At 44.3% G+C, this 24,832-nt stretch overlaps 1 protein-coding gene across 1 annotated transcript in view; it reads right to left on the bottom strand.

Moving 5' to 3' along the window:
- PWP1 (PWP1 homolog, endonuclein) overlaps positions 1-24,832 on the bottom strand; it is a 327,492-nt gene that overhangs the window by 103,739 nt on the left and 198,921 nt on the right. The window contains exon 11 of the mRNA XM_086921581.1: positions 22,971-23,082. Within this exon, the coding sequence (XP_086777707.1) occupies positions 22,971-23,082 (112 nt within the window). The remainder of the gene's footprint in view (positions 1-22,970; positions 23,083-24,832) is intronic.

Genomic DNA, 24,832 nt, shown 5'->3' on the forward strand with positions numbered 1-24,832 from the left:
AATGTTTTCAGATCTACACTGTTTTTATTTGCTAATGGTAGAAGGTTCCAGGATTTGGCAGCTCTAAGCAGGAAGCTCCTGCCTCCCCATCGTACTTGTTTGAACCTCGGAATTTGTAACAATTTTTGTTGGGTGGATCGGAGGTTCCTAGACAGAGCGTAGTATTTTAAAGGTGCTTTCAGGTATGAGGGGCCTTTCCCCTGAAGTGCTTTAAAGGTGATGCACAAGGCTTTGAATACTATTCTTTTCTTAACTGGTAGCCAGTGCATAGCATCCAGCTGTTTGGAGACTGACTCATATTTTGGTATATCCAAAATCAGTCTGGCTGCAGCATTCTGCTGTGGGTGTATCTTCTTCAAGAGTTGAGTTTGGACCCCCAAATACAATGCATTACCATAATCCAATCTGGAAATGGCAAGAGCAGTTACTACAGTTTTTAGGGCCTCAGACGGAATGAAGGCACAAATCTTCTTAATCATTTTAAGAATCAGCCAGACACTGGAAGAAAGGCAATTAATTTGGTTGTCAAATGTCAGTCTGCAGTCAAAAGTAACCCCCAGATTTTTGGCCTTTGGGGCAGGTGTAGGACACTCGCCCAGTTCTGAAGGCCACCACTTTGGAGACCAGGCAATGGGTTTTGCGCCTAACAACAAAACTTCTGTCTTACTGTCATTAAGCTCAAGACAGTTGGATTGCATCCAGGAGTTAACGTGGCGCATGCAGTTATTGAAACGAGCGGCAGTTTCCTCCACGTTGTTAGTAATTGAGACGACTATCTGAGTGTCATCTGCATATGAGACTACTGAAAACCCATGCTGTCTTATCAAAGCTGCCAACAGTGTCAAGTAAATACTGAATAGATTAGGGCTTAAGGAGGAACCCTGCGGTACTCCACATTTCAGCTTGAAAGATTGAGAGCTGGATTCGTTGAATTAGACTCTAAAGGATCTTTCAGTGAGATAAGATGTTAAGAGAGTCGTAGGAGAGTCTTGAATGCCCATTTCAGACAGTCTGGAGTTTAGGATGTTGTGATTAACGATATCGAAGGCCGCCAATAGGTCTAGTAGTATCAAGGCGGCCTTCCCTCCTTTACCCAGTGTCATCCTACGCTCCGCACTTGCCGTAATTGAGGCAGTTTCAGTTCCATGGCCTTCTCTAAAACCAAATTGTGAGTGGTCAAGTAAATTATTAGCAGATATGTGGGCCGCCAGCTGGATATTCAATATTTTTTCCAGGATTTTGGAAAAGAATGGGATTCTAGACATAGGACGACAATTATTGGGTTCGGCAGGGTCCAGATGAGTACAAAGGCAGTACAGAACCTGTTTTCCATACCGCAGGGAACTGCTCCTGACGTAGAAGCTCAGAGAACAGTTCAGAAAGCTGTTCGCTGAGGATATCTGAAAAAAGGTGAAAGATTTTAGGTGGACACGGATCAGATGGTGTCCCTGATTTCGTGGCTAATATGATTTCAGTAATCTGTTCTCGCGTTGGGGGGGTAAAGGAAAAGCCAGGTAGATTTGTGGGAGGGTCGTTCTTATTGGAAGGTAGGTTGTTGGGGAGATTGGCAAAGGTTCTATATACCAGCTCTACCTTATCCACAAAAGCCTGGCCAAGGGTATTGCAGAAATCGGGGTTATCGTCAGATTTAGTTTTAGACTGTAGTTTTGCTAAATTCCTGACGGTTGTAAAGAGCTCTTTGCTCGAGTTTTTAGCAGCCAAGATTTTTGCTGTAAAATAATTACTTTTTTCCTCCATAATTAGTTTTTTGTAAGTGATTAAAGAGCCTGTGTGTAAAGCTTTTTCAGATCTTTACTATAGTTTTGTCTCCATCGTTTTTCTGTTCTCCTGCAGAGCTGTTTTTGTTTCCTTAGTCCACAGCTTTCCAAACTGTGTGGCGCGACACGTTATTGTGTCGCGCCCCATGGGTAGGTGTGTCGGGCGATCAGCATGCTGTTTAGATCACCCCTGCGGGCCTTCCAGCAACAGGCAGAGTGGCGCTGCAGGGGCTCTAATATGAATAACAAAGCCTTATTAGCACGTTAAGTGGTCTTTTAAAGACCTGTTAAGTGCTCGGGTGCGGCTGTGTGTGTGCCCGGGAGCCATGACACACACACGACGGAGGGGGGCTGGGGGATATTACATCCAGCTATTTGGGTGTAAACCGTGTTTTACAATGCACATTGTGTTAAAAAGTTATTTACATACCGAATATTTATAAAAGTGTCCATTATATAAACACAGCGAATGCTGGTGCAGAAATAATTGCCATACTACGCATTAATAGCATTTCTACCGGTCAAAATATACGGATACAGTCGGGATATAGTCAAGGAGGAAACTGTTGTTTCTTGTTTGCATAGCATGTGTTATCAATGTGCATTCTGTAACAAACATGATTACATCCAGAATGCTACAAAATAAATTACATCATTGAGTTGTATCCACTCCACGGAGGGAGGTAAAATCATAGCGAATACAAGTACAGAAATACTTGCTATATTACACACTATTAGCATTTCAAAATATATGAATACAGTCAGGGAGGAAAACATTGTATCTTGTCTACATATCAGAGTAAAGGTAGGTAATCCACGATGCGGTTAATGCACTGTATTATGTGAATATTTGCCAAAATACCAATGCACGTGTGTGTGGCTACACATTCATTCGAGAGACACCCTAGTTGGCATGGCTGACTTCAGATTCATTAAGGCCATTATTGATGGTGTCAAGAAGTGACATGCATTTGCATTCCCTCACATCTAGTATGCGCCCCTTATTTCCACACCTTGGGCCCAGAGAGGCCTTTTCCAGATCAGCCAGCAAAGTTCAACCAGGGCTATGATCAGCGTTCTGGAAGTGTTCAACCAGGGCATTTGACTTTAAAATGTGTGATTCTGGGCAAATTAGTTGACCTCACTGTGCATAAAATTGTAAATATGTGTGGAATGTAACGTGATTGGGTGGGGTGGGTTGTGTTTGTGTGAGGTGGGTTGTGTGTGTGCAGGGGTGTGTGTGGGGTTATGTATGGGGTTGTGTGTGGGGTTGTGTGTGTGGGGTTGTGTCTGTGGGGTTGTGTCGGTGGGGTGTGGGGTGGGTTGTGTGGGGTGGGTTGTGTGGGGGGGTGTTTGTGGGTGTGTGTGTGTGTGTGGGGATGTGTGTGTGGGGGTGTGTGCGTGTGGAGTTGTGTGTGTGTGGGGGGGTTGTGTGTGTGTGTGTGTGTGTGTGTGTGTGTGTGTGTGTGTGTGTAGGGGTGTGTGTGGGGTTGTGTGTGTGTGTGGGGTTGTGAGTGAATTGGGCTAGCTCGCGTTACCGTGTCCCTGAAACAAATTTCACAAAAAGGTGTGTCACCAACATGAAAAGTTTGGAAAGCAGTGCCTTAGTCTATCGGAAAACCATGGCTCGTAAGGTTTATTCTTTCTTGAAACAGTGGTCTTTAAGGATACTGCGATGTTAGTTGCATTGGTGATCCAGGACGTTAAATTCTGTACTGCTAAATCAGTTTTAACCTGTAGTTTAGGCTTATTTGTTAGTAACAATGCCTGAAGGCGCTCAGCATCAGTGTTTGCCCAGGCACGATAAGTGTGTGTTGCTGTAGGAATGAACTCTGGCTTAGGCTGCAGTGTGGCCTTGATGGAAAACATAATGGCTCTATGGTCAGACCATACCACTGGGAGAATCTCCCTGATTTTAATGTTGGGATTGGATGTAAAGATACCGTCCAATGTGTGTCCAGCGATATGGGTGCTCTCCTTAAATATTTGCTCCATTCCCAAGCTTGACATGGTATCAAAAGTTCAACATTCCTGGCGTCCAGCGTGTTCTCTAAATGATGGTTAAAATCGCGTAGTATAGTATAATTTGCATAGTTAATACTGGTTTCTAAGAAAGGAGTGAGTTTATCTACCAGAGGTGTCTGAGCTCTTGGTGGGTAGTAAATCAGAAGAACATTCCAGGAATCATTCGGACTGAGTTGCATTTGAAATGATAGCAATTCACATTCCTGTGAGGTGCCTAGTGAGGATGTTGTTAAAGTTATGCCATCTTTGGCAATAATTGCAAGTTTCCCTCCTCTTTTGCTGTTTCTTTCAGCTCTAAAAATCTGAAAATCAGTGGGGATAGCATGTATAAGGTCAGGATCTGAAGAATCCTTCGCCCAAGTCTCTGTTACTCTGAACTGCCTGTATCTCTGAACTAGATCCAGGCAGTGACTGTGTATCATCTCAGCCATCTCTACATTATGTTTGACTAGAGACCGTGAGTTAATTAGCATTGCTTTTATTTCTTTGCTAATTGGTTCTTTATTTTCAGGTGGAGGTGATTTCTGTTTAAATATGAACTGCGGTTTGCAGTTTTCACACTCTTTAGGTTCTAATAATGGACCAAGTTTAGGACAGCAGAGAGGAGCTGAGTTAGAATTTAGACTATGAAGGTCTGCTCTGGAATAGATTATGTATACCGGATCTTGAGAGACAGGGGTTCTGGCCCTCGGCCCAGGCCAGGCGCGGACGGGCGCAGAAGGGCTTGCCTTTGGCGAGCGCATTAGAGCCTGCTTATATAGGAAGTTTGAGACAGCTAGACCGCTGACCTCGCAGCTGGGGGAGATGTCCTGGAAGTTACAGTGCACCCCCTACCCTCCGATCAATCGGCACCTGCCGCGTCGGAACGGGGTCTGGGGCTCACAAGCACAGAGTGAAAATAAAAAAAATGTTTCTTACAGCATTAAAAGTGGCTCGAAAGGTAATGTTCCTGTTCAAAGTGCTCACAGCTAGCAGCACTCGTTTCACGTCGCGTCAGCCTTAATGTTGTCAATAAAGAAATTGCTGAGGGAATCTCAAAGTTTGAGAAGGCGAGGGTTTTAATGTCACTCTGTCGGGTTGGACAGTTCATCAACTATCGGAAAGATTTCTTACGACCCATTTTTGGAGGTCACAATTCTGGAAGAGAAATATGCAGCTTTTGTGGGCAGGATAGCTTTTTTATAGTTTTTTAGTGCAGCAAGTAGATGTTTTTTTCTTCAGGTCGATATTTACTTCTCCACCTCCTTTCGGATTGTCGAATGGCTAGTGTTAAATTTTTAAGTCGGGGGAGAACCATCTCTGTGGCTCATGGCGTTGGGCTTGATGTATTTTCCTAAGGGGTGCATGTTTGTTACAAGCTGCTAATAACCAGGCTGATACATTTTCTTCACTGTGATTAATACATGATTTAGCAGGTGGGACTGTGTTGGTCAACATCTCAAGGAATTGACTTTTATTGGCGTTGTTCCAGCTCCCAGATGCCCCACCATCACGAGTGGGGGTGTTGGCCCTGTTGGAGTTTTTGATAGTAAATTTGATCAGGTGTTGGTCGGACCATAGGCAAGAAACAACCACTGGTTTAGACATAACAAGGTTGGCTGTCCACGCCTGGTCAAGTGTGCGCCCTTTAATATGTGCAGCTACAGTCAAATGTTGATTAAGATTTAGTCCTGTAAGTAGGTCAGTTAATTCATCAGAGCGAGGACAACCTGATACATCATTGGCCCAGTAGTTAAAATCACCGATCATAAAAATTGTTGCATGATTTGTTATTAGGTGGGCTACCTTTTCACCCAGAGATTGTGGGAATAGTGGCATATTCTTGGGGGGGCCTGTAGAGTAAAACACAAACCATAGGGGCAGAGTCAGAATATAAATTGATCTCAAGATTGTCTACTGACGGAAGATCAAGAGGAGTTAATGCAGTGAATTTTAAGTTGAGGTGTATTATGGCTGCAACTCCTCCCCCCACCTTCCCATGAGGGCAGTTGGCTTGCAGGATATAGAAATCAGTGGGTAGTGCAGCTAGGATATCAGGGGAGGAATCCTGTGATAGCCAGGTTTCTGTTAGAAAAAAGATGTCCGGTTGTTCAGACATCAGTAATAGGTATATATCCAATTTGTGTTTTACCTTGGAGCGGGTATTGAGGTATATGACAGATAGCAGAGGGCATATATTTCTATCCTGAGTCTGGGTGTATCCACAAGGGTGACCAGGGTGTGAGAGTGTGTTGCCTCTGTAAGAACCTTTATAGTATGCCCTAGGTGATTTAGTTTGTGTCTGGGGACGTTGATAGGAGGTGGAGGTCTCTGAAGATGTGGATTTGCTGTTCCACGATAGAGGGAATGAAGAAAAGTACCTCATTGCGCAGTTGTTTGCAATGTCCTCATCTCTTTGGATGGCTCATTATCCTTTTTAATTTTTTCAAGTAAAGTATCTACTTGAGGGCCAAAGATGTGTTCTCCATCAAAAGGAAGTGCAGGGATATTTTGCTGCACTTCAGTCTTGAAACCTTAAACTAGGCATGCCGTTGAATGAAGACACTTGTGTTGATGTCGCTTGCGGCTGTATAAACTGCATCTAGAGCACAGCCAATAGATGTGTTAGCAATTAATTTGCCCTCTGAGGCAATCTCAAATGCTCATTTTTCCTACTTCTCCACGAGATATTGGAGGATCCCTTCCATTTTGTCCAAGTGTGTCCTGTCATAATGAGAAAGGAGACCAAAGGAGTTGGCAATTCTCCAGTGGTTGCCTGATTGGGCAGCCACTCTATTCCCTGCAGCCTCTATCTTTCTAGGCTCTTTATTTGGGTCGGTTTATATTTCTGATCGACCCTTGGTGTAATGACTTGGCTTTGACTGGGTCTTTAAAAATAGCTGTTGTATGTCCCAGCATCTGCAGCCATTGTGCTGCGTATTGAGTAGAGGAAAGTGTCTCAAATAAAAAGTCATTCTTCAGTGGCTCGGTGTGGAGCTGAACCTTATGGTAACTGGCTGCTCCAACTAAGATAAGATGGTAGGTGGTGGTATCATCTCGAGAAGACGGCTTTACTGGCTACAGATCTCGGTCTGTGTCTGTATGTAGGTCTGTGTCATAAGTGTCCCACAATTTGTCTTGAGGAGGAATAAAGTAGTCCCCTTCATCCCTGTATTGCCCAAAAGAATGAATGGAACAGTGTGGAGAATACTGTTTCTGCAGGAGGTAAAGATGGTGGGGAGTATGCCTGTGGGGCGATGGTGGGCTGATGGATGGTGGGCTGGTAGCCTTATCTGCTTTCTTTCTGTGCTTTTGTGGGCAGGGAACTCTACAGCTTCTCCAAAAGTCAATTGTCTTTTGGCTGGCTTTTCCCCTGTATGAGGAGGTGTAGCCAGGATGCGTCCAGTGTCGGGTGTATAACAAGCTGTTTTTGTCTCAAGTCGAGCTGTTCCTGTAATTATTGAAACGCAGGTTCCAGAGGTTCGGAGCTGGCCTTTTGTTTGGCAAAGGTGTAAGACTTTGATTCGAAGAGGTTTTCAACATCGAGAGTTTCAATGCAGAGTCTTTGGTCTGAGATACTTGCTTTCGGTGCCGAGGCTTATCAATATTTCGGTACAGGGACTCTTGACTTCGAGTCTCGGCTCGAGGTCTATGACTGGTGAGCATGGGTCTTGTGCTGCTTTTTTGGTGCGAGGCTGGGGCTAGGCGTGTCTGACACAGCTATTTGGTGCCAACCATTGCGGCCTGTCCAAAGACTTTGATTGCTGGGAACAGGATGGACAACCTTTTGGTATAGTTGACTGAGTCTGTGACGGGGATGGATGGGGCACAGTACCCACAGTTTCTGATCTGAACTGTCGTCCTGTGAAAAGGTACCCTCATCCACTGCCAACACCTGGGCTTGGGCCTCATGGTGTTAGTCTTCAACCCAAAGAGGACTTGAGTGTTGCTGATGGTACGTCGGGACAGCGCAAGGCATCTTGCAAGCCTTGCAAATGGATTCCTGATAATCTGGAGAAAGGCACAAGTTACACACCAGATGTTGATCTGTAAATGGAAACTTGGTGTGGCAGCGTGGGCAAAATCAAAAGGGCGTCCTTTCCTTCACCAGATAGACATGGCATAGACACGACATCGAGAAATGAAGATTTGCCCTGAAGAGCAAAGCCCCCCAGGCCTCAGTCATCTGGAAATGAGTTGACGTCGAAAAGCAACCGATGTAGAGCTATAAATAACCGCGATGTCGGACAATAGCGACGTATAAGGCCGATACTAGGGAACGTCGATGCAGAGATGGAGCACAAGAGTACACTAAAGAATCAGACGGCGGATAAAAACAAACTAACAATGGAGTTGAGGATCATGCGCATTGCACGAAGGAGGAGTCACCCTACCTCGTGACTCAAAACACTTCTTCGAAGAAAAACAAATTGCACACTTCCGAGCCCAACATTAGATGGCAGACTTATGCTAAGCATGTGTATCTATAGTCACACATGACATCTCTAACTTTGATCTGTCCTTGTCGGACCCCATTCCTTTAGTCTGGACAGTTCACTTTTTAATCCAGTTTAATTAGTCTACTTCTCGTCTGGAGCAACGGGACGATGTTACAAGGCCTCTATTTTGTCCTTTCTCAGAATTACTGGTGACAATTTGCGGGAGGCTTTGGGAGTTAGTATTCCACCCTTCTCAGGTTCCATTGTTTCCACCATTATGTAATATGATCATTGGTTGCGTACTTCGGTGGAGAGACATGCCCCTCTCTCTACTCACAGTAGAAAAACGATATCTAATCCCTGGTTCATCTATGTAAAAAAGCGGAACAGGCATGGAGAAAAAATGATAGCCTTGAATCAAAAATATTCTACAAAAGAGTTTTAAAGAAATATGTGACTCTGATAAGTCTCACAAAGAGAAAGTATTATGAGGAGTGTATAGATAGAAAAAGCAGCAAACAAACCCAAGGACATTTTTAAGATTGTGAAGTATGTTTCCAATCCTGTGGCTAGCCATAGATATAAGGCACCATAGGTGGACAGGTGTGAGCAACTCGCACCATTCTACCACAACAAAGTTGAAGCAATACAGAACAGCCTTCCTGTAATTTCTATTCCGGATGTGACTCTTGCTTGTGCAGGTCAAATGGCTACACCTCTCATGGTCTCCCTACATCCTACATAAATCCAGATAATTGTGAAATGCATCTTTGAATTATGGGTAGATAATCCCAAAGCTGATCTAGCTATATATTTTCTTGAGCACATAAATACTGTAGTTTTGCCAATCAGGCATGTATACTATACTGTTTAAAATCTAGTAAGCACAGAGTGGGACCAGCAAAGTCCATACTCAATTACAACACGGAAGAGTTTCTATATTAGTTTGGACTGCCATAAATCTTATTATTTAATTTGCAGTTTGTTCTCTCCTGATGATTCAAAACTCTGTGGCAGCTAGATTGTTCGCAGCTCCAAAATGTGCCTGAGGCCTGAACTCACTCAAGCAACTACAATGGTGGCCTACCGAGGAAATTTATCATTTAAAAAAGAAAGTGAATGATGCATTGGTCAATTTATGGGACCACTTTAGAATTTTTTAAGGGCAAGTAAGTAAGATGGCTTCACCTAACTTACTGCTCCTTCAGGTTCTTCAATTTATTGTGCCAAGTAACGAGGAATCTTAATTTTAGCCAGTTAATACACCAAAACAGTGGAATACCCCATTACAGTGCAGACAATCACAGATGTGCATCGGCAAAGGAAACAAATAGAAACTTGAGAATGTTTTTCAGTACATTTACATAGTTTTCTAAAATTGTGTACAACAGAGGAGTAGTCTTGAATTATCAAAACAACGAAACCCAATGGGGGTATGCATGTTCATGAACAATCAATCAAGCTTTACCCCAAACCATAATGTCCTTTACATAACACTTTTTAATGATTTAGTGGACTAATCCAGTGACTACAAGGATCTGTGTTTGACCTTATTGTCACAGATCCAAATGTATGAGGATCCAGTCATCATTTTAAGGTTTGGGTAACAAACATTGGTTATTCATCTACAGCACTACAAGAGCCGTGGAGGTGAACTTTCTTGCGACTAATCAGTCTTCTGAGTTGTGTTTTGGCAGAGGATCGGCCAGCTCCTCTACAGTTATGGTTGGGACATTTGGATAAATAAAACATATTTTTTAGATTACTATTTATTGTTAGAGTCATTAGACAATATCTACAACAAATTATTCTGTAAAGTGGCACCACTACAACTTGACCTTTGAATTAAATTTGGTGCAGACCGATCAAAAATTATAAGAGGGTGCTATATTTTACATGTGCATACCAAATTACAACTACTTTTCCAAGACAGTGCAAAAACTAGAAAAATGTAAACCAAAATGCGCACATAGACAGAGCTGAATCAAATATATGTTTTTGTGATTCACTGTAATTGTGTTCAGTAGTATTAGAATTTCAAAATACATCAATGCTGTTTTAGCAAAATTATGTATATCTGGTACTATTAAACAAAGAATTAGTTTGGCGGACTCTTATTTGGAAAATAGAGTTGAATTTCAATGGCGCACATTATTTTAGGTTTACAAACTCAAAAAAAGTGTTCACATAAACTTAGCATCATCTCGAATGTCAAGGAGGCAAGAGACCTTTCTCATCGACAACCCTTTCTTTGTTTGATACCCTAACGTAGATTGCCATTACTGCCCACTGCAGTCAAAATATATTTTCAGAGAACCTATGCTAAGCCAAGACTTGGAGAGCCTCAGTGCAGGAGAGAAGAGCGTGGACTACAAAGGGACGGGAATTGTCCTTAAATCTCCCCAAAAATAATCAGAAAATGTATTAAATTCTCTTCATCACGGCCATTGGCCAGCAAAACTGGATAAAGGATGTTTATGGAATAAAAACACTTTGCAAACTAGTGCTTGAACCAAACTTGGGTATCACTGAGGGAGCCACAAACTAAAACCTGATAGTGATCATATAACGTTCAGGAATGGCAATAGCGGGTATTAAACCACTCTCATTGTTATATGAATTATTATCACTCGTAATTCATAAACCTCAAGTCCAATTTGTAAACTTAAATTGCAAAACCCAAAAATATGATACCACCAGGAAAATTTGGTGAAAAGTTACATCGCATAAGTCTTGGCACCCCTGGTATCAAACACCATTTTAAATGTTTGCCCTAAGCTTGGGCAAAATTGCAAAGGCACTTCTCTCAATATTTGTTGCATAAAGCAATTGCTTATACTATATACAGGTCATAAAGGAGATAGACTCAACCAAAACAGTATATGGCATGGAAATTGTGGTTAAAATGTGTTGTATGCCATTACAAATTTCAATAAAGATGACAAATATATTTTTTAAATACATCTCCTAAGGCACACTGGGTACACCTTTTATGATACATATTTACATCAAGGGATCACAGAAGGGGTGGAGGGATGGTATGGTTAAGAGAAGAAAACAAAATATCACTGACATTAGTTAGGAAACTTTATCACCACCACTACATTCTTAAACCATGGTCAAAAGGACAAAAAGAATCATGTATATGTGGTTGTTAAGGGAGAGGCGGCGATGCCATACCACATAAATTCCAGTTTTTTTTTTGTCTCAACCATTAAATCCAAATATTTCCTAATTACAATTTTGGTTGTTCTTCTTCAGGTCTAATTAAAGATAAATTGGGATAGTGTTTAATGTAAAAGTTACTTAACTCCACTATATCTGATAAAGAGACAGTCTAGCTGCAGAGTCCTTAACTTTAAATTCTCCCCATGCGCCAGTCTGGATCCGGAAGAGTTTCAGTAGTACCTCGCTGTGCCGCGGAGCGGGTCGTATGGCTCCGTGATGACTCCGGTCATCACGTCAGTGGAGCCAAATAAGTCCCCTCTTCTGTGAAACCTTCCGCACCAGAACACGAAGCCACTACAGAAACTGGGTGTGGAATCAGTGATCAAAACTCTTTGAAACATTAACAAAGAAAAAACATCAAATTGTATATTAATACCAGACAGGAATTGTAAAGAAAAAACGCCAATATTATCTCCCCCCAATAATAACAGAGAACACAAGGCTACATGAAACTCTACGTCCTGGAGAATAACCCCCACATGAGGGAAAAGGCTATGCACTCTATAAGCCATTCTGCAATGGGAACAAATGCCATGGCAATAGCCAAACAGAACCTGCAACAACGATACCTGGTTATGCGTTAAATCAAACCATTACGTAATAAATTGACAGTAACAATGTAAAGGTATGAAGATACCAGACACCTTTCATAGAAAGAACAGATCAATTAATATTGCTCTATGGTGTGTCATCCAGAGGAAAAGAGAAAAAACACCCCCAGTCTACCAACCACACACATTTGGAAATGGACGCTATTGAAACATCTAAACAAAAGCTAAGTGGCTGGGTCAAGCGATTTATGTAGTCCCAACATAGAATAATATAGCAATCACTCTTATATAAACCCAGCATTGAAAGGGTATTACCCTTACCCCAAAGGTAATTCGCAGAGTAGGGAGAATGGGCAGGACGTTAAGGAATCTGCGGCTAGACTGTGACTCTACCAGATATAGCGTTACCGAAGGCAAGTAACTTTTACATCTGATAGAGACATCTAGCCATAGATTCCTTAACTTTGAATTAGATACCATTGCTATACCCTACTGGAGGAGAGTCTGCAAACTAATACTACAAAAGTTCTCATTAAGAACTAGATGGTCAAAACTAACAACCAGACAAATGTATGTAGGAATAGCAGAACCAGAGCTACACTCTTAACAGCATCAATGATTACTGTCACAGAACACATAAATAAAGAAAACAACCTAACGAGTCCGAAAGAACCGGCCCTAGAAGGAAAAAAGGATTGAAAACGACTGAAGAACCATCCGTCGGATGACAAACATTAACCTGTGTCCCCTAAAGGGGTAAGAAAACTCTATGACCAAAAAGAGTCAATGATTGATAAAAGTCATTTACTAGTTCATGACAATAAGGAATCAGACAAAGTACTGTACTGATGGAATCCCAAAATAGGACATTTGGAACTCATTTCCCTCAAGGGTAAAAATGAACTACAACACCTCCTTGGTATAAATCGTTATTTTGGACAAAATGAAAAATCATATTTCTTCTATGCACCAATTGTATAACATCTTTGCCTCAAAGATTCATATATAGATATAAATACACAAAAATGTGTCCTCAGACACTTCGATTGACTCGCAATTCAGAGGAGTTCACTGGGCAATAACTACTGCCAGTACGTATAAAGCTTGACTCTGTATAGTCTTCAGTGCCATAGTCTGACAGACTGCCACACTTTTGTTGTCTGAATTAGCTGAAAGACCAAGAAAAAGCTAGAAAAAGAGAATCAACTGCATCTTTGAATCTTTGATTAAAATCAGTACCTTTTCTCCCTTTGTTTTTTGTGTTTTTTTTAACTAATATATGTAACACATATAATACAGTCAAGTGTATCTTGTATACCTAATAACTAACTAGAACTGAGAAACCAGTTCCAAAAGCGCTCTTTCACTAAAATGGGTAACACCCTTAAAAATGCAGTTCCACAACATCCCATAAAATAGATAATTGTACAACAACAGGCACCTACGAAACTTGTGATATAAGACAATATACGAAACCCAGCAGCACATTTTATCATGTATACCCCCGTATACAAAAAAACACTCTGAAATAAGAAGTTTCCGCAAAAAACAAAAAACAGAGAGAACAAAGCGCGTACTCTGCCACCAACACAACACCGCTAGTTACTTGCTGTAAGAAAAAGCTGGCTGTCAAATGGTATCTTAAATAACTGACACTACAAGAAACAACAGTCATGCTTCCTAACTAATTGAGTAATGCAAAAAATAATAAGTACATGCCCTACAGAATACCGGTAATTTTAATCAGGCACAACCATGTATATCAAGAATATCACAGGTAGAAAAAAAAAACTTAGTATGAAGTCAAAAAATACTTTTATAACATAAGTGTCTCCCAGGACTTTGCAGAAGAATGGTGGCCTGGTTGGAGACAAAAACGACCAAACACCTTAGGATATATCGTCTGAGGTCAATGACAACAAACCATCAAATTTACATTGGTCTTGGGACAAGTTAGCCAGACCCATGCATCATAAACCTTGGCTGCCAATTTACAGCACCACATTATAGAGCAGGGATAGGAGTTGCCTGCAGTTGAGTTAATATGTATGCCTTCACTAGACACTATTCCTTTGCCATAAAGGAAGAACTCCCAAGCAAATAGAATTCAAATAATGCAAGCATTTACTCTGAGGCAGAGCAGTGCTTCAACTTGCTGAAGCACCGATTGCTCTAAGAGTAGAACCAAAGAGTCACTATACACCAGCCTACAGCTGGCGTAAGCATATGCCCCTAAATGAACACTGAAGCCATATAACTTGCAAACTGAACTCCTTCTAAGAAGCATGCAACAGATTTGCTTCCATATAGGAAGTTACTTCTCTTAATGATAGCCTCTTGAGCGGAAAGCTTATCCTAAGAGGCCAGAAAACAAAGGGGGCCTCCCTCGGACATTGAAATCATTACCAATCATAAAGAAATGACGCTGAGGTCATATGTTATGTTATTATTATGTTATTAAACATTTATAAAGCGCACATACGCCCGAGGGCTTCTTGGCGCTGGAAAGAGATAAAAAACATAACAAGGGGTGAGTCTGAGAGAATCTTTATTTCAAGTATGCCAGTGTGAAGAGGTGAGTCTTAAATGCCTTTCTAAAGGCAAGGAGGTCCTTACTCTGTCTGAGGGCTAGTGGCAGAGAGTTCCATAGGGTAGCTGCTAAGAAATGGAAACTGCTGCCTCCTTGTCGTTTTTTCTTAAAGCGTGGTACCTCAAGTAGGTCTTTGTGGGCTGATCTCAGACTGCGTGAAGGAACATATTTTCCAATCAGCTGCCTGATGAATAGAGGTCCCTTGCCTTGCAAAGCCTTGAAGATGATACACCCAGCTTTGAATTCGGCTCTTTGAGCCACAGGTAGCCAGTGCAGGGTCTCTAAGCCTGATTTAATCGATTCCCATTTGGGTACATTGCAGATCAGCCTGGCGGCCTGGTTCTGCAAGTACTGCAGTCTTCTAAGTTGGCCTACAGGTAGGCCAAGATATAGAGTCAAGTCAAGTCAAGTCATAAAATTTGTATAGCGCACTACATACCCAAAGGGTTTCAAGGCGCTTAGGAAGGGGAGGAGGATTATTTGTCAAATATCCACGTTTTAAGCTGCTTTCTGAACGCTAGGTGATTCTGGGTGAGGCGAAGGTAGGCGGGGAGTAAGTTCCATGTTTTGGCAGCCAGGTATGAAAAGGATCTGCCTCCCATGGTGGTCTTGTTGATGCGAGGTACATTGGCGAAGGCTTGGCTGGAAGAGCGAAGTTGGCGGGAGGGGGTGTAGAAGGACAGTCGAGAGTTGAGGCAATCTGGTCCGATGTCGTAGAGTGATTTGTGTGCGTGGGTAAGCAGTCGGAAAGTGATCCTCTTATTGACGGGTAGCCAGTGGAGGTCTTTAAGGTGACCAGAGATGTGTTCGTTGCGTGGGATGTCTAATATGATCCTGGCTGAGGCGTTTTGGATACGTTGTAGTTTCTTCTGGAGTTTAGCGGTGGTACCTGCGTAGAGGGTGTTTCCGTAGTCCAGTCGGCTCGTGACTAGAGCGTGGGTGACTGTTTTCCTTGTTTCGGAGGGGATCCAGCGAAATGTTTTTCTGAGCATGCGAAGAATGTTAAAGCAGGAAGAGGATACGGCGCTGACTTGTCTGTTCATTGAGAGTGAAGAATCCAGGATGACGCCAAGGTTCCGTGCGTGGTCTGTTGGGATGGGTGCTTTTCCGAGGGCTTCCGGCCACCAGGAGTCGTCCCATGCAGAGGGGGATGTGCCTAAGACGAGGACTTCTGTTTTGTCTGAGTTCAGTTTCAGACGGCTTTGTTTCATCCATTCGGCGACTTCTTTCATTCCTTCGTGTAGGTTAGTTTTGGCGGTGCTGGGGTCCTTGGTGAGAGAGAGGATCAGTTGAGTGTCGTCCGCGTAAGAGATGATGTTGAGGTTGTGTTGGCGGGCGATGGCCGCAAGGGGGCTCATGTATACGTTGAAGAGGGTGGGACTGAGTGAGGATCCTTGTGGTACGCCGCAGATGATTTCAGAGGCCTCGGACTTGTATGGTGGGAGGCGGACTCTCTGGGTTCTTCCGGTGAGGAACGAGGTGATCCATTCCAGTGCTTTTCCTTGGATTCCGATGTTTCTGAGGCGTTGTAAAAGGGTGCTGTGGCAGACTGTGTCGAAGGCTGCAGAGAGGTCGAGGAGGATGAGGGCGACAGTGTCTCCATTGTCCAGTAGAGTTCGAATGTCGTCTGTTGCTGCGATGAGGGCGGTCTCAGTGCTGTGTTTGGCTCGGAAGCCAGATTGTGAGGGGTCGAGTAATTTGTTGGCTTCGAGGAAGGCGGCGAGCTGGTTGTTGACGGCTTTCTCGATGACTTTGGCCGGGAATGGAAGAAGTGAGATGGGGCGGTAGTTTTTGAGTTCGGTGGGGTCTGCTGTTGGTTTTTTCAGAAGGGCGGTGAGTTCAGCGTGTTTCCAGTCTTCTGGGAAGGTAGCGGAGTTGAAGGAGCAGTTGATGACGTCTCGGAGGTGCGGAGCTATGACGGAGTCTGCTTTGTTGAAGATGTGGTGAGGGCATGGGTCTGTGGGGGATCCAGAGTGGATGGAATTCATCAGGCGGATGGTGTCCTCAGTGGAGATAGGGTTCCAGTCGTTAAGGGTGTTTACGGGGGGAAGATGGTCAGCAGATGGTAGGGTGGGTTGGCTTTCGGGTTGGTTGTCAAAGCTGTTGTGGATGTCAGCAATCTTGTTGTGGAAAAAAGAGGCTAGGGAGTCGCAGAGGGTTTGAGAGGGGGTGATGTCGTTGGAGTTGGCCGAGGGGTTGGAAAATTCCTTGACGATGTTGAAAAGTTCCTTGCTGTTGTGGGCGTTGTTGTCCAGTCGATCCTTGAATGCTGTTTTCTTGGCTTTTCGGATCAGTTGGTGGTGTGTACGGGTGGCGCTTTTGAAGGCGTCCTTGTTGCTGGTGGATGGGTCTTTTTTCCAGGCCTTTTCAAGGGAACGGCACAGTTTCTTGGACTTCTTGAGATCATCGTTGAACCATGAGGCCTTCTTGTTGCCAAGTTTGTGTTGACGTTTTTTCAGTGGTGCTAAGGTGTCGGCGGTGTTGGATAACCAAAGGGTGAGGTTGGAGGCGGCTTCGTTGGCGTTAAAAGAGAGGGCTGGGGAGGTTCGAAGGAGCGATGTGGAGATCTGATCCGTGGTGATTTTGTTCCAGTTTCTTTGTAGAGTTGGTTGGAGGTGGATGATGGGTTTCGGCTTGTTGTAGGTGAAGTGAACGCAGCTGTGGTCAGTCCAGAGGAGATCCGTAGTGTGGCTGAAGGAGACATGGTTGCTGCAGGTGAAGATGGGGTCGAGTGTGTGACCTGCGATGTGGGTGGGGGAAGTGACCAGTTGTTTAAGTCCGAGGTTGGCGAGGTTGTCTAAGAGGGTGGCGGTGTTGCGGTCGTTGATCTTTTCAAGGTGGAAGATGAGGTCTCCCAGAAGGATGTAGTCTTTGGAGGGGAGCGCGTGTGGGGTGATGAAGTCCGTGATGTCTTCACTGAATTTTGCGCGGGGTCCTGGTGGTCTGTAGAGGAGGGTGCCTCTGAGAGTTGTATTGGGGTCGATGTGGATCTGGAAGTGAAGGTGTTCGGAGTTGGCGAGGTTTGCGTCAGAGCTGGTTGAGATGCGGATTGATTTCTTATGGACGATAGCGATTCCTCCTCCTGTATGGTCGGTGCGGTCCTTGCGTGTGATCTTATAGTCATCAGGGATAGCGATGGCGATGTCAGGGGCGGAGGAAGCGTTCATCCATGTTTCCGTTAGGAAGGCGACGTCAGGAGAGATGGTGTCTAGTAGGTTCCAAAGGTCAATGGCGTGCCTGTGGACTGATCGGGTGTTGAGAAGGATGCATTGTAGGAGGTTGGGGTCGGGAATCTGTGGTGTGGTCGTAGCGGAGATGTTGTCGGTGCCGCTAAATTTGCAGGAGAAGCAGGAGAACGGTCCATGGGTGCGTCCAGGAGCGGCTTGGACGCAGTTGGGGGCGCGACCGGGGTTGAGGACTAGGGCCATGACCACCTGAATTAGGGCGGAATGGGTGAGGAAATGTGCGATTTTCCTAATTTTCCTCAATTGAAAAAATCCAGAGGAAACCACGGTTCCAATTTGGGATTTTAACGTGAGGTCCTCATTGATGGTTATCCCCAGACTTTTTACAGTCAGAGATTTCTTAGGGGGGAGGCCCATATCAGCAGGCCAAAAGTTAGGGCTCCAACTGATTTCGCTCTTACCGGGCAGGATCAGCTCAGTTTTCCCCGGGTTTAATTTAAGATGATTTGAGGACATCCAACTCTGGATTAAAGTCATGGTGGCTTGAAAGTCCTCCACAGCATTTGGGGAATTAAGTACGAAGACTAGCTGCAAGTCATCTGCATAATTGTATACAGTGACTTTGTGCTTTCTCAAAGCAAAAAGAAGGGGCCGCATATACAAGTTAAACAATAAAGGAGATAACGAAGAGCCTTGGGTCACCCCGCAAAAGGACTTGACTTTGGCAGCAGAAAAGGAGCCTAGGCGGACAGACTGAGTACGTTAAAAAATGAACGATTTCAGCCAGGCTAGAGCAGAGTCTCTAAGGCCTGCCTGTTCGACACGGTTGACCAGAATAGAATAGTCAACCGTGTCGAATGCGGCGGACAAATCAAGAAGTACCAGGGCTTGATGAAGATTTTTGTCAGCATTGGACCTCAAGGTGTTCTGGACGGCCAATATTACTGCCTCGGTAGAATGACCAGGCCGGAATCCTGCTTGGTTGGGTTGGAAATAGCCCGATTCCTCCACGAAGTTTGAGAGGCAGTTGGTAACATGAGCCTCCAACATTTTGGATAGGAAGGGCAGCCAGGATATAGGCCGGTAGTTCGTGAGGTCCAGCGGGTCAATACCAGGTTTCTTGGTGAGGGGTATCAATAAGGCCTGCTTAAAGCTACTGGGCACTATCCCTGAAGTGAGAGAGTCGTTAAGCAAGGGTATCATGCTGTTGGGCATGGCTCGACCGATTTCTTTCATGATTTGGGGGGGCAAACATCCATAGGGGAGCCTGATTTGACTCTAGACAATAGTTCCAAGAAAGTTTTCAAATCAACAGGGGGAAAAGAATGTAAAGTTAAGGGATTGAAATAGATGTCATCCACAGGGGCACAAGCTGGAAGTGTGGAGATGTTCTGTTTAATCAATAAAATCTTATCGCGAAAAAAGTCATTCAGGGAGTTGCATAGCGCTTGTGTAGGAACTACCGGAGGAGAGGTCATAACCACCACTCCTCACCGGAGTACATGTGGTAGTACTGATAACCAAAACTGGACCTATACAATGTACTAATAAGACTACACTGTAGGAGCGTAGGGCCTGCTTCCTAAGGTTACCCCCACATTTTGCTGTGTTTCACTGGTTTTTCGACTTTAGTCTGGCTGTGGCCCTGCTAATCAGGACCACAGCCTAGCTATTCTCTCTAAATTGGTTCCATGTACATTAGGTACATACCAGATTGGTTACTGCGTTACCTTGTGAGCCTCTACTATATGGTACCTTAGGTACCAAAGGCATAGGTACCCCAGGGGCCTACCAGGGGCTGAAGCATGTATTATGCCACCCCTGGGAAGCCTTCCAAAATGGCACCACAGGTCTGCACTTGCAGCCTGGGTAAGGTGGTGTAAGCACCCCTAACTGGGATATAGTATACCTATATCCACCATTTAAAACTGACACCTATTAACCTATAAGTCACGCCTATGGCAGGCCTTGACAATCCTGAAGGCAGAGTGCTTGGTTTTGTGTGAGAGGGTGCCCTAGCATGAGCTGAGCCCCTGGTCAGCTTTCGGAATCCCTTCTTTATAGCTGTTCTGTGATATGGCCATACCATATACTCTTAAGTGCATTATAATCCTCGTGGTTAATGCTAACTTTGGTTTGGCTTTATCAAAACATGTCGTGTTTGGCGTCAAACACTTTGAAATACTATCACCCCGCCAGTTCTGGCGAGAAACTGGACAAAGGGGAAGGGGTGTAACCACCCCCTCCCCAGGTCCTCCCATAGGTGGGACCCTAGACTTAGTCCATCCCCTAAACTTAGTATAAGTATAGGAACCCAGTCCCTAGGATGTTAGATTACCCTGGAGGAAACTCTGAAGACGAAGTCCTGGACCTTCAACATTCCATATCGACTGGAAGATGGAAGAATCTCGCTTGGGGTCAAGGAGTCACCTCCCTGTTCAAACAGGCACCTAAGAGCATCTTGCCAGTCTGCATTTTCGAGTCTCCCGCCGGATCCCGAAGAAACTGCGACACAGGACATGGACTTCCAGGCTTCTCTGAGGCTGACATGAGATCCCAGCAAAGCAGAGACCCGCAGCTGTCACGAGAGACGTGGGACCGGAACTCCTGGAAATCCTGCAATTTTGCAACTGCACCTACTTCCTGGAGTTTCCCGAAGTTTTGCATTGGGCTATTTGCTGTCCTTGCCCTGAGCACCTTTTGCACCGAAGCTGAGAGGCCTGCACTCCACGAGTGTTCCATGAGTCCTCTTTCTGCACTGTAGCTTGAGACTCCTTCGCGATCTCTAGTCCGTTGGCTAGTGGGTCCCCACGAAGGACAATCCTTTGTTTCTTGAGCTTTCCTGGTTGCTCCAGACGTGCCCTGACTCCTCTCCAAAGGGTGAGTACCTCAGACCTTGCTGGTCTGCACCGAAGCCAATCTTGTCATCTTGAGTGGGTTGCTGTTGCAAAGGCTTGTGGGGTTCAATCCGGATACCGACACTGCAGCACTCGACATCCTTCGTGGGAAATCTCGAATCCAGCTCCTGGTCATCGTCGACGCCTCCTGGTCCTCGTGGCTGAAGAATCAAGCTTCAACTACTCACCTTAAAGCACCCGGCATCAACTGGCATCTTCCTGTCGCCATCCTGGCTAGTGACCGAGACTCTGCCCCCTCTGCTTTCAGGTTCTTCAGATCTCCGATGGGTGAGGTAACACGAGTACTCCGGTGCTCCTGTGGGTCTTGACTCTCGAAGCGTCTAAGTCTAAAGGGGTTCCATCGTAGTTCACTCCGAAGTGTCCTTAATCTTTAAAACTGTAACTTGCTTTTCCTCCATAGAAGTCAATGGTGATTCGCGGCTGTGTTTGGACACTGCACGCGTCCCGCCTGGGTCTCCTTGCATCCCTACCTTGGGTGGTTCCTGGTTGCCCCAGCGGTTCTACAGGCCCTAGGCCTCACTTCTATCCCTCCCGTGGTTCTTATACCACTATTTTAGTATATGGTTTGTGAGGCCTCTAGGGCATAACATATACTGTGCTATTTACTGTGTGCTATTTAAAGTTCTTGTGTTGTACTTTGGCCTCTAGCCTCATGAAGAGACTAGAGGGGTTGTGGTTAGAATAAATACATATATATATATACGATATATACCTTGTGTGGTGTGCTTTCATTAGATTATTCAAGAGATTATAGTCTGGTAAAACAAGCTGCTGTCCACAGCTACCTCTAGGATAGTTTTCTATAAAGGTTGTCTTAAACCTACCATCAATAAGGGTAATTTTGACTGGTGCAAGGTGCCCACTAGAATAGTGGACATCATATGCCAGGCCAACTTCTCACATTCACCGTGCCCAACAAAAACATACAGCTCAAGTCCAGGAAGCAAAGAACACAGTGTCAGAAATGCAGATCTACAAATCTGTAGTTCTCCGTCTTCCTTGGAAGCATCTTAACGCCGCATCTGCCTGCTCTCCAATAAGATGGCAACGTCACATGGTATGTCGGCTAAAGCCGACTGGACAGCCTCTGAGAACCCCGAAGATGCTAACCAAGCCAGATGCCTTAGCGCCACTGTTCTGTTCTGTAAAGTATCCCATAAAGCAAGGAAAAGCGCCCCAGCACCCAAGAGGTGTGGGTGGCTCTCAATGCTGAGCTGGCTGAGGCAAAAATATGATTACCACAAGCATCGCAACCCTTAGCATCCTTACCCACCTGAGTCTTAGAAGTAAAATCTATGTCCTGAGAAGATGTTGCAGCCTGGATGACTAAACTACTAGTGGAAGGATGCCTATACATGCAAACTGGGTCCCCAGGTGCAAGAAAACTGGGTCCCCAGGTGCAGGCAAATGCCTACTCGCAACATCATGGTCTACTGGCTTGGCCCACGCACCAAAGAAAATATCAAATAGGGCCTCACTATACGCAAGAACAAACTCTTCTCCTGTCTGTCCCTGGCAAAGGATCTCAAACAAAGGGTCTGTAGAATTCTGCACTGTGGGCAGTGATACATCTAAAACAGCAGCCAATTTCTTCACCATATCTGCAAATGAGGAACTTGCCTACGTGACAAGACTAGGGGGAGACAGTAACCCCGAGGCTGGATCTAGTCCACTAGCCTGACCAAGAGCTGTAAGCCAACTCTCTGCCCTTTTCCTGAAAAGGGGCCACAAAATGTATAATCCCCTCAGGAAGTGTAGCCGTTTCTGCCACCGAACGAAAACCAAATCGGCTAATATTTTATACGCAGGAAAATATTAAAGGTTTTGGCATGTTTTACTAAATTGTTTATCATATAAAATTCAATTGCCTGAATTCGGAGTTACCTGATCTAAAATAAAGGTGGCTTTTTTTGCTATTTAATAAACAGGTGTCTTGGTCTGATCATTTTGGGCGAGTGGATCACATCCACTCGGCCATCATGGCTGGCCACGCCCCCCAGTTTTTTATTTCTATTGCAAATATTTTTGTGCTGAGTAAAGAACTACAAATTCAATTTAGCATTTTCAGTGAAGCTACAGCTCAAAACAAGCAAACAAATGGAATGCTAAGAAAGCAACCGGTTAATATTGTAAAAAAGACTGCACAATAGACACCAACAGACAATTACATCTGTAAAGCAGTTGTCACTGACAAATGCTGTCTTGTTGTGTTATTGTTACCAGCTACATGGCAGTTAAAGAAAAATGCACAACAAAGAAGAAACAAAAAATACTTACTAAGAAATGATAAGGTGAAAAATGATTCCAAGTCACTCTCTCGACCTGTCCGCTAAATCGCCAGGTCCGATGGGCTTCTTGTGGACTTCTGCAGTCATAGAGTATAGCAGACCTAAAGAAATTAAAAGATTTAATTTTATATACGAGTATTCTCACTGTGTGGTTATGAATGGGCTGATACATAAAAAATGAAGCAAGAGATGGAATCAGTGACATGATTAGTCATACAGCTGTACAACATGAAATCATGTATGCATAGAAATGGGGCACAAATGATAAAGTATGTCCAAGTTCATTTTAACATTGAATTTATATAGTGAGGCATGGAGCAGAGCTGTTCCATATTTCGAAGCACATCATGGCTGCATATCAGTCCAGAGTTTTTCATTTAACAACTTGCTAGAATCAGCTGCAAGCATTACATCTTATTTGGTGAGGTATTTTTGATAGTAAGATCAGGAGTGTAGTTTTATTTTTTTTCTGTTAAATGCGTTTCTTCTTATTTAGTTGGAGCGAGGTAGGGGGTAATCGATTGCAATGTATCTTTCCCCACCTTGGATTCTTGTCTTTTCTTTAATGTTTTACCACAGAGGAGGTTAAAAATATTTAAGGCAAAATGTATTATAAATAATAGAAGAGGCCTGGATGTCTTGCAAGTTTTACTAAACCGACCGCTCTAGTAAAAGAAATAATTTACTAAACCAAACAGTACTAAAGTGCCTGATGAACACATTACTTACCTTCAGTAAAAATATTTCTGGTGGATACTCTATCTAACCACAGTTTCCTTACCTTGTAGATAGATACCACGGTAGTACCTCCCCAGGTGGTGGGTCTGTGGACTGGCTCAGACAAAAACGTCCTGCGGGACTGAGCAGGCAAAAAGCCCCTCGATGAACCGGACTGCTGAATCAGTAGTGGTTTTTGAACATATGTAATATACTTGCTAGAGCAGTGGTAGCAGCCTTAGCTATGGGGAAACGAGCCTGTAGGTCTTCTGGAGGCTCCTTCTTCTCAGTGCTTAGCACGTCTACATGCAGAGAGCAATCCATCAGGAGGCTGTCTGCTTTTGCGCGGCCTTGCCCTTCTTTACCCCACAGAAACCCACAAAGAGCTGATCATCCACCCAATGCTTTCGGGTGCAATAAATGTTAGAGCTTAGCTCCCTCTTAGAGGTGAACAATGAAGTCTCCCTCTAATGTTGTACAAGTACAGTTGACAGAAAGAGCCTGCAGTTTAATTACATTCCTAGCCAATTTGATGATTCAGAAAAGGGGGTGGTGATGAACAGTGTCTGAATTAAGCAGACCACTCTTACCCAGTCCAAAGATCAGGGCTTGATCCATCACCGTTATTTAGCTCACTGCACCATCCCAGCTCAGAACCTGGCTATATGCAAATTAGTCTGTCCCTGGCCCAGTGCATCATGGGAACAGGATCCATGGCAGACAGAACTTGGACTAGTGTGAGCCTTTTGAATTTGACCTTCTTAAGGAAGAAGTCAAGAGGGAGCAGATTTAATAAAGGATGAAGGGTCCATCCTTCTTCACCACTGATAAGTAGCAGGAGTAACACCCAGTGCCAACTTCCAAGGTGAGAACCCTCTCTATGGCCCCTTTGGCCAAAAGGGCCTGCATATTGCAAGACAAGCAGGTGATGCTTCATCAGCCGCCTGATGTTGGTTCTCAAAACCTCTTTCAGAGGGTCAGTGGGCAAAAAGGACTTACTGAACCCAACCATGATCTGAAGCCTTTTAGGCCTGATTTCCAGAGGACCAACCTACTATGGCTCCTGAGTAACTGGGCCAAGTACTACTCCTTTCACCGCTTGAATCAGTGCTAGTGCATGTTGAGTAGTCCAAG

This window comes from Lissotriton vulgaris, chromosome 1_1 (assembly GCF_964263255.1).
Source record: "Lissotriton vulgaris chromosome 1_1, aLisVul1.2, whole genome shotgun sequence".
Lineage (NCBI taxonomy): Eukaryota > Metazoa > Chordata > Amphibia > Caudata > Salamandridae > Lissotriton > Lissotriton vulgaris.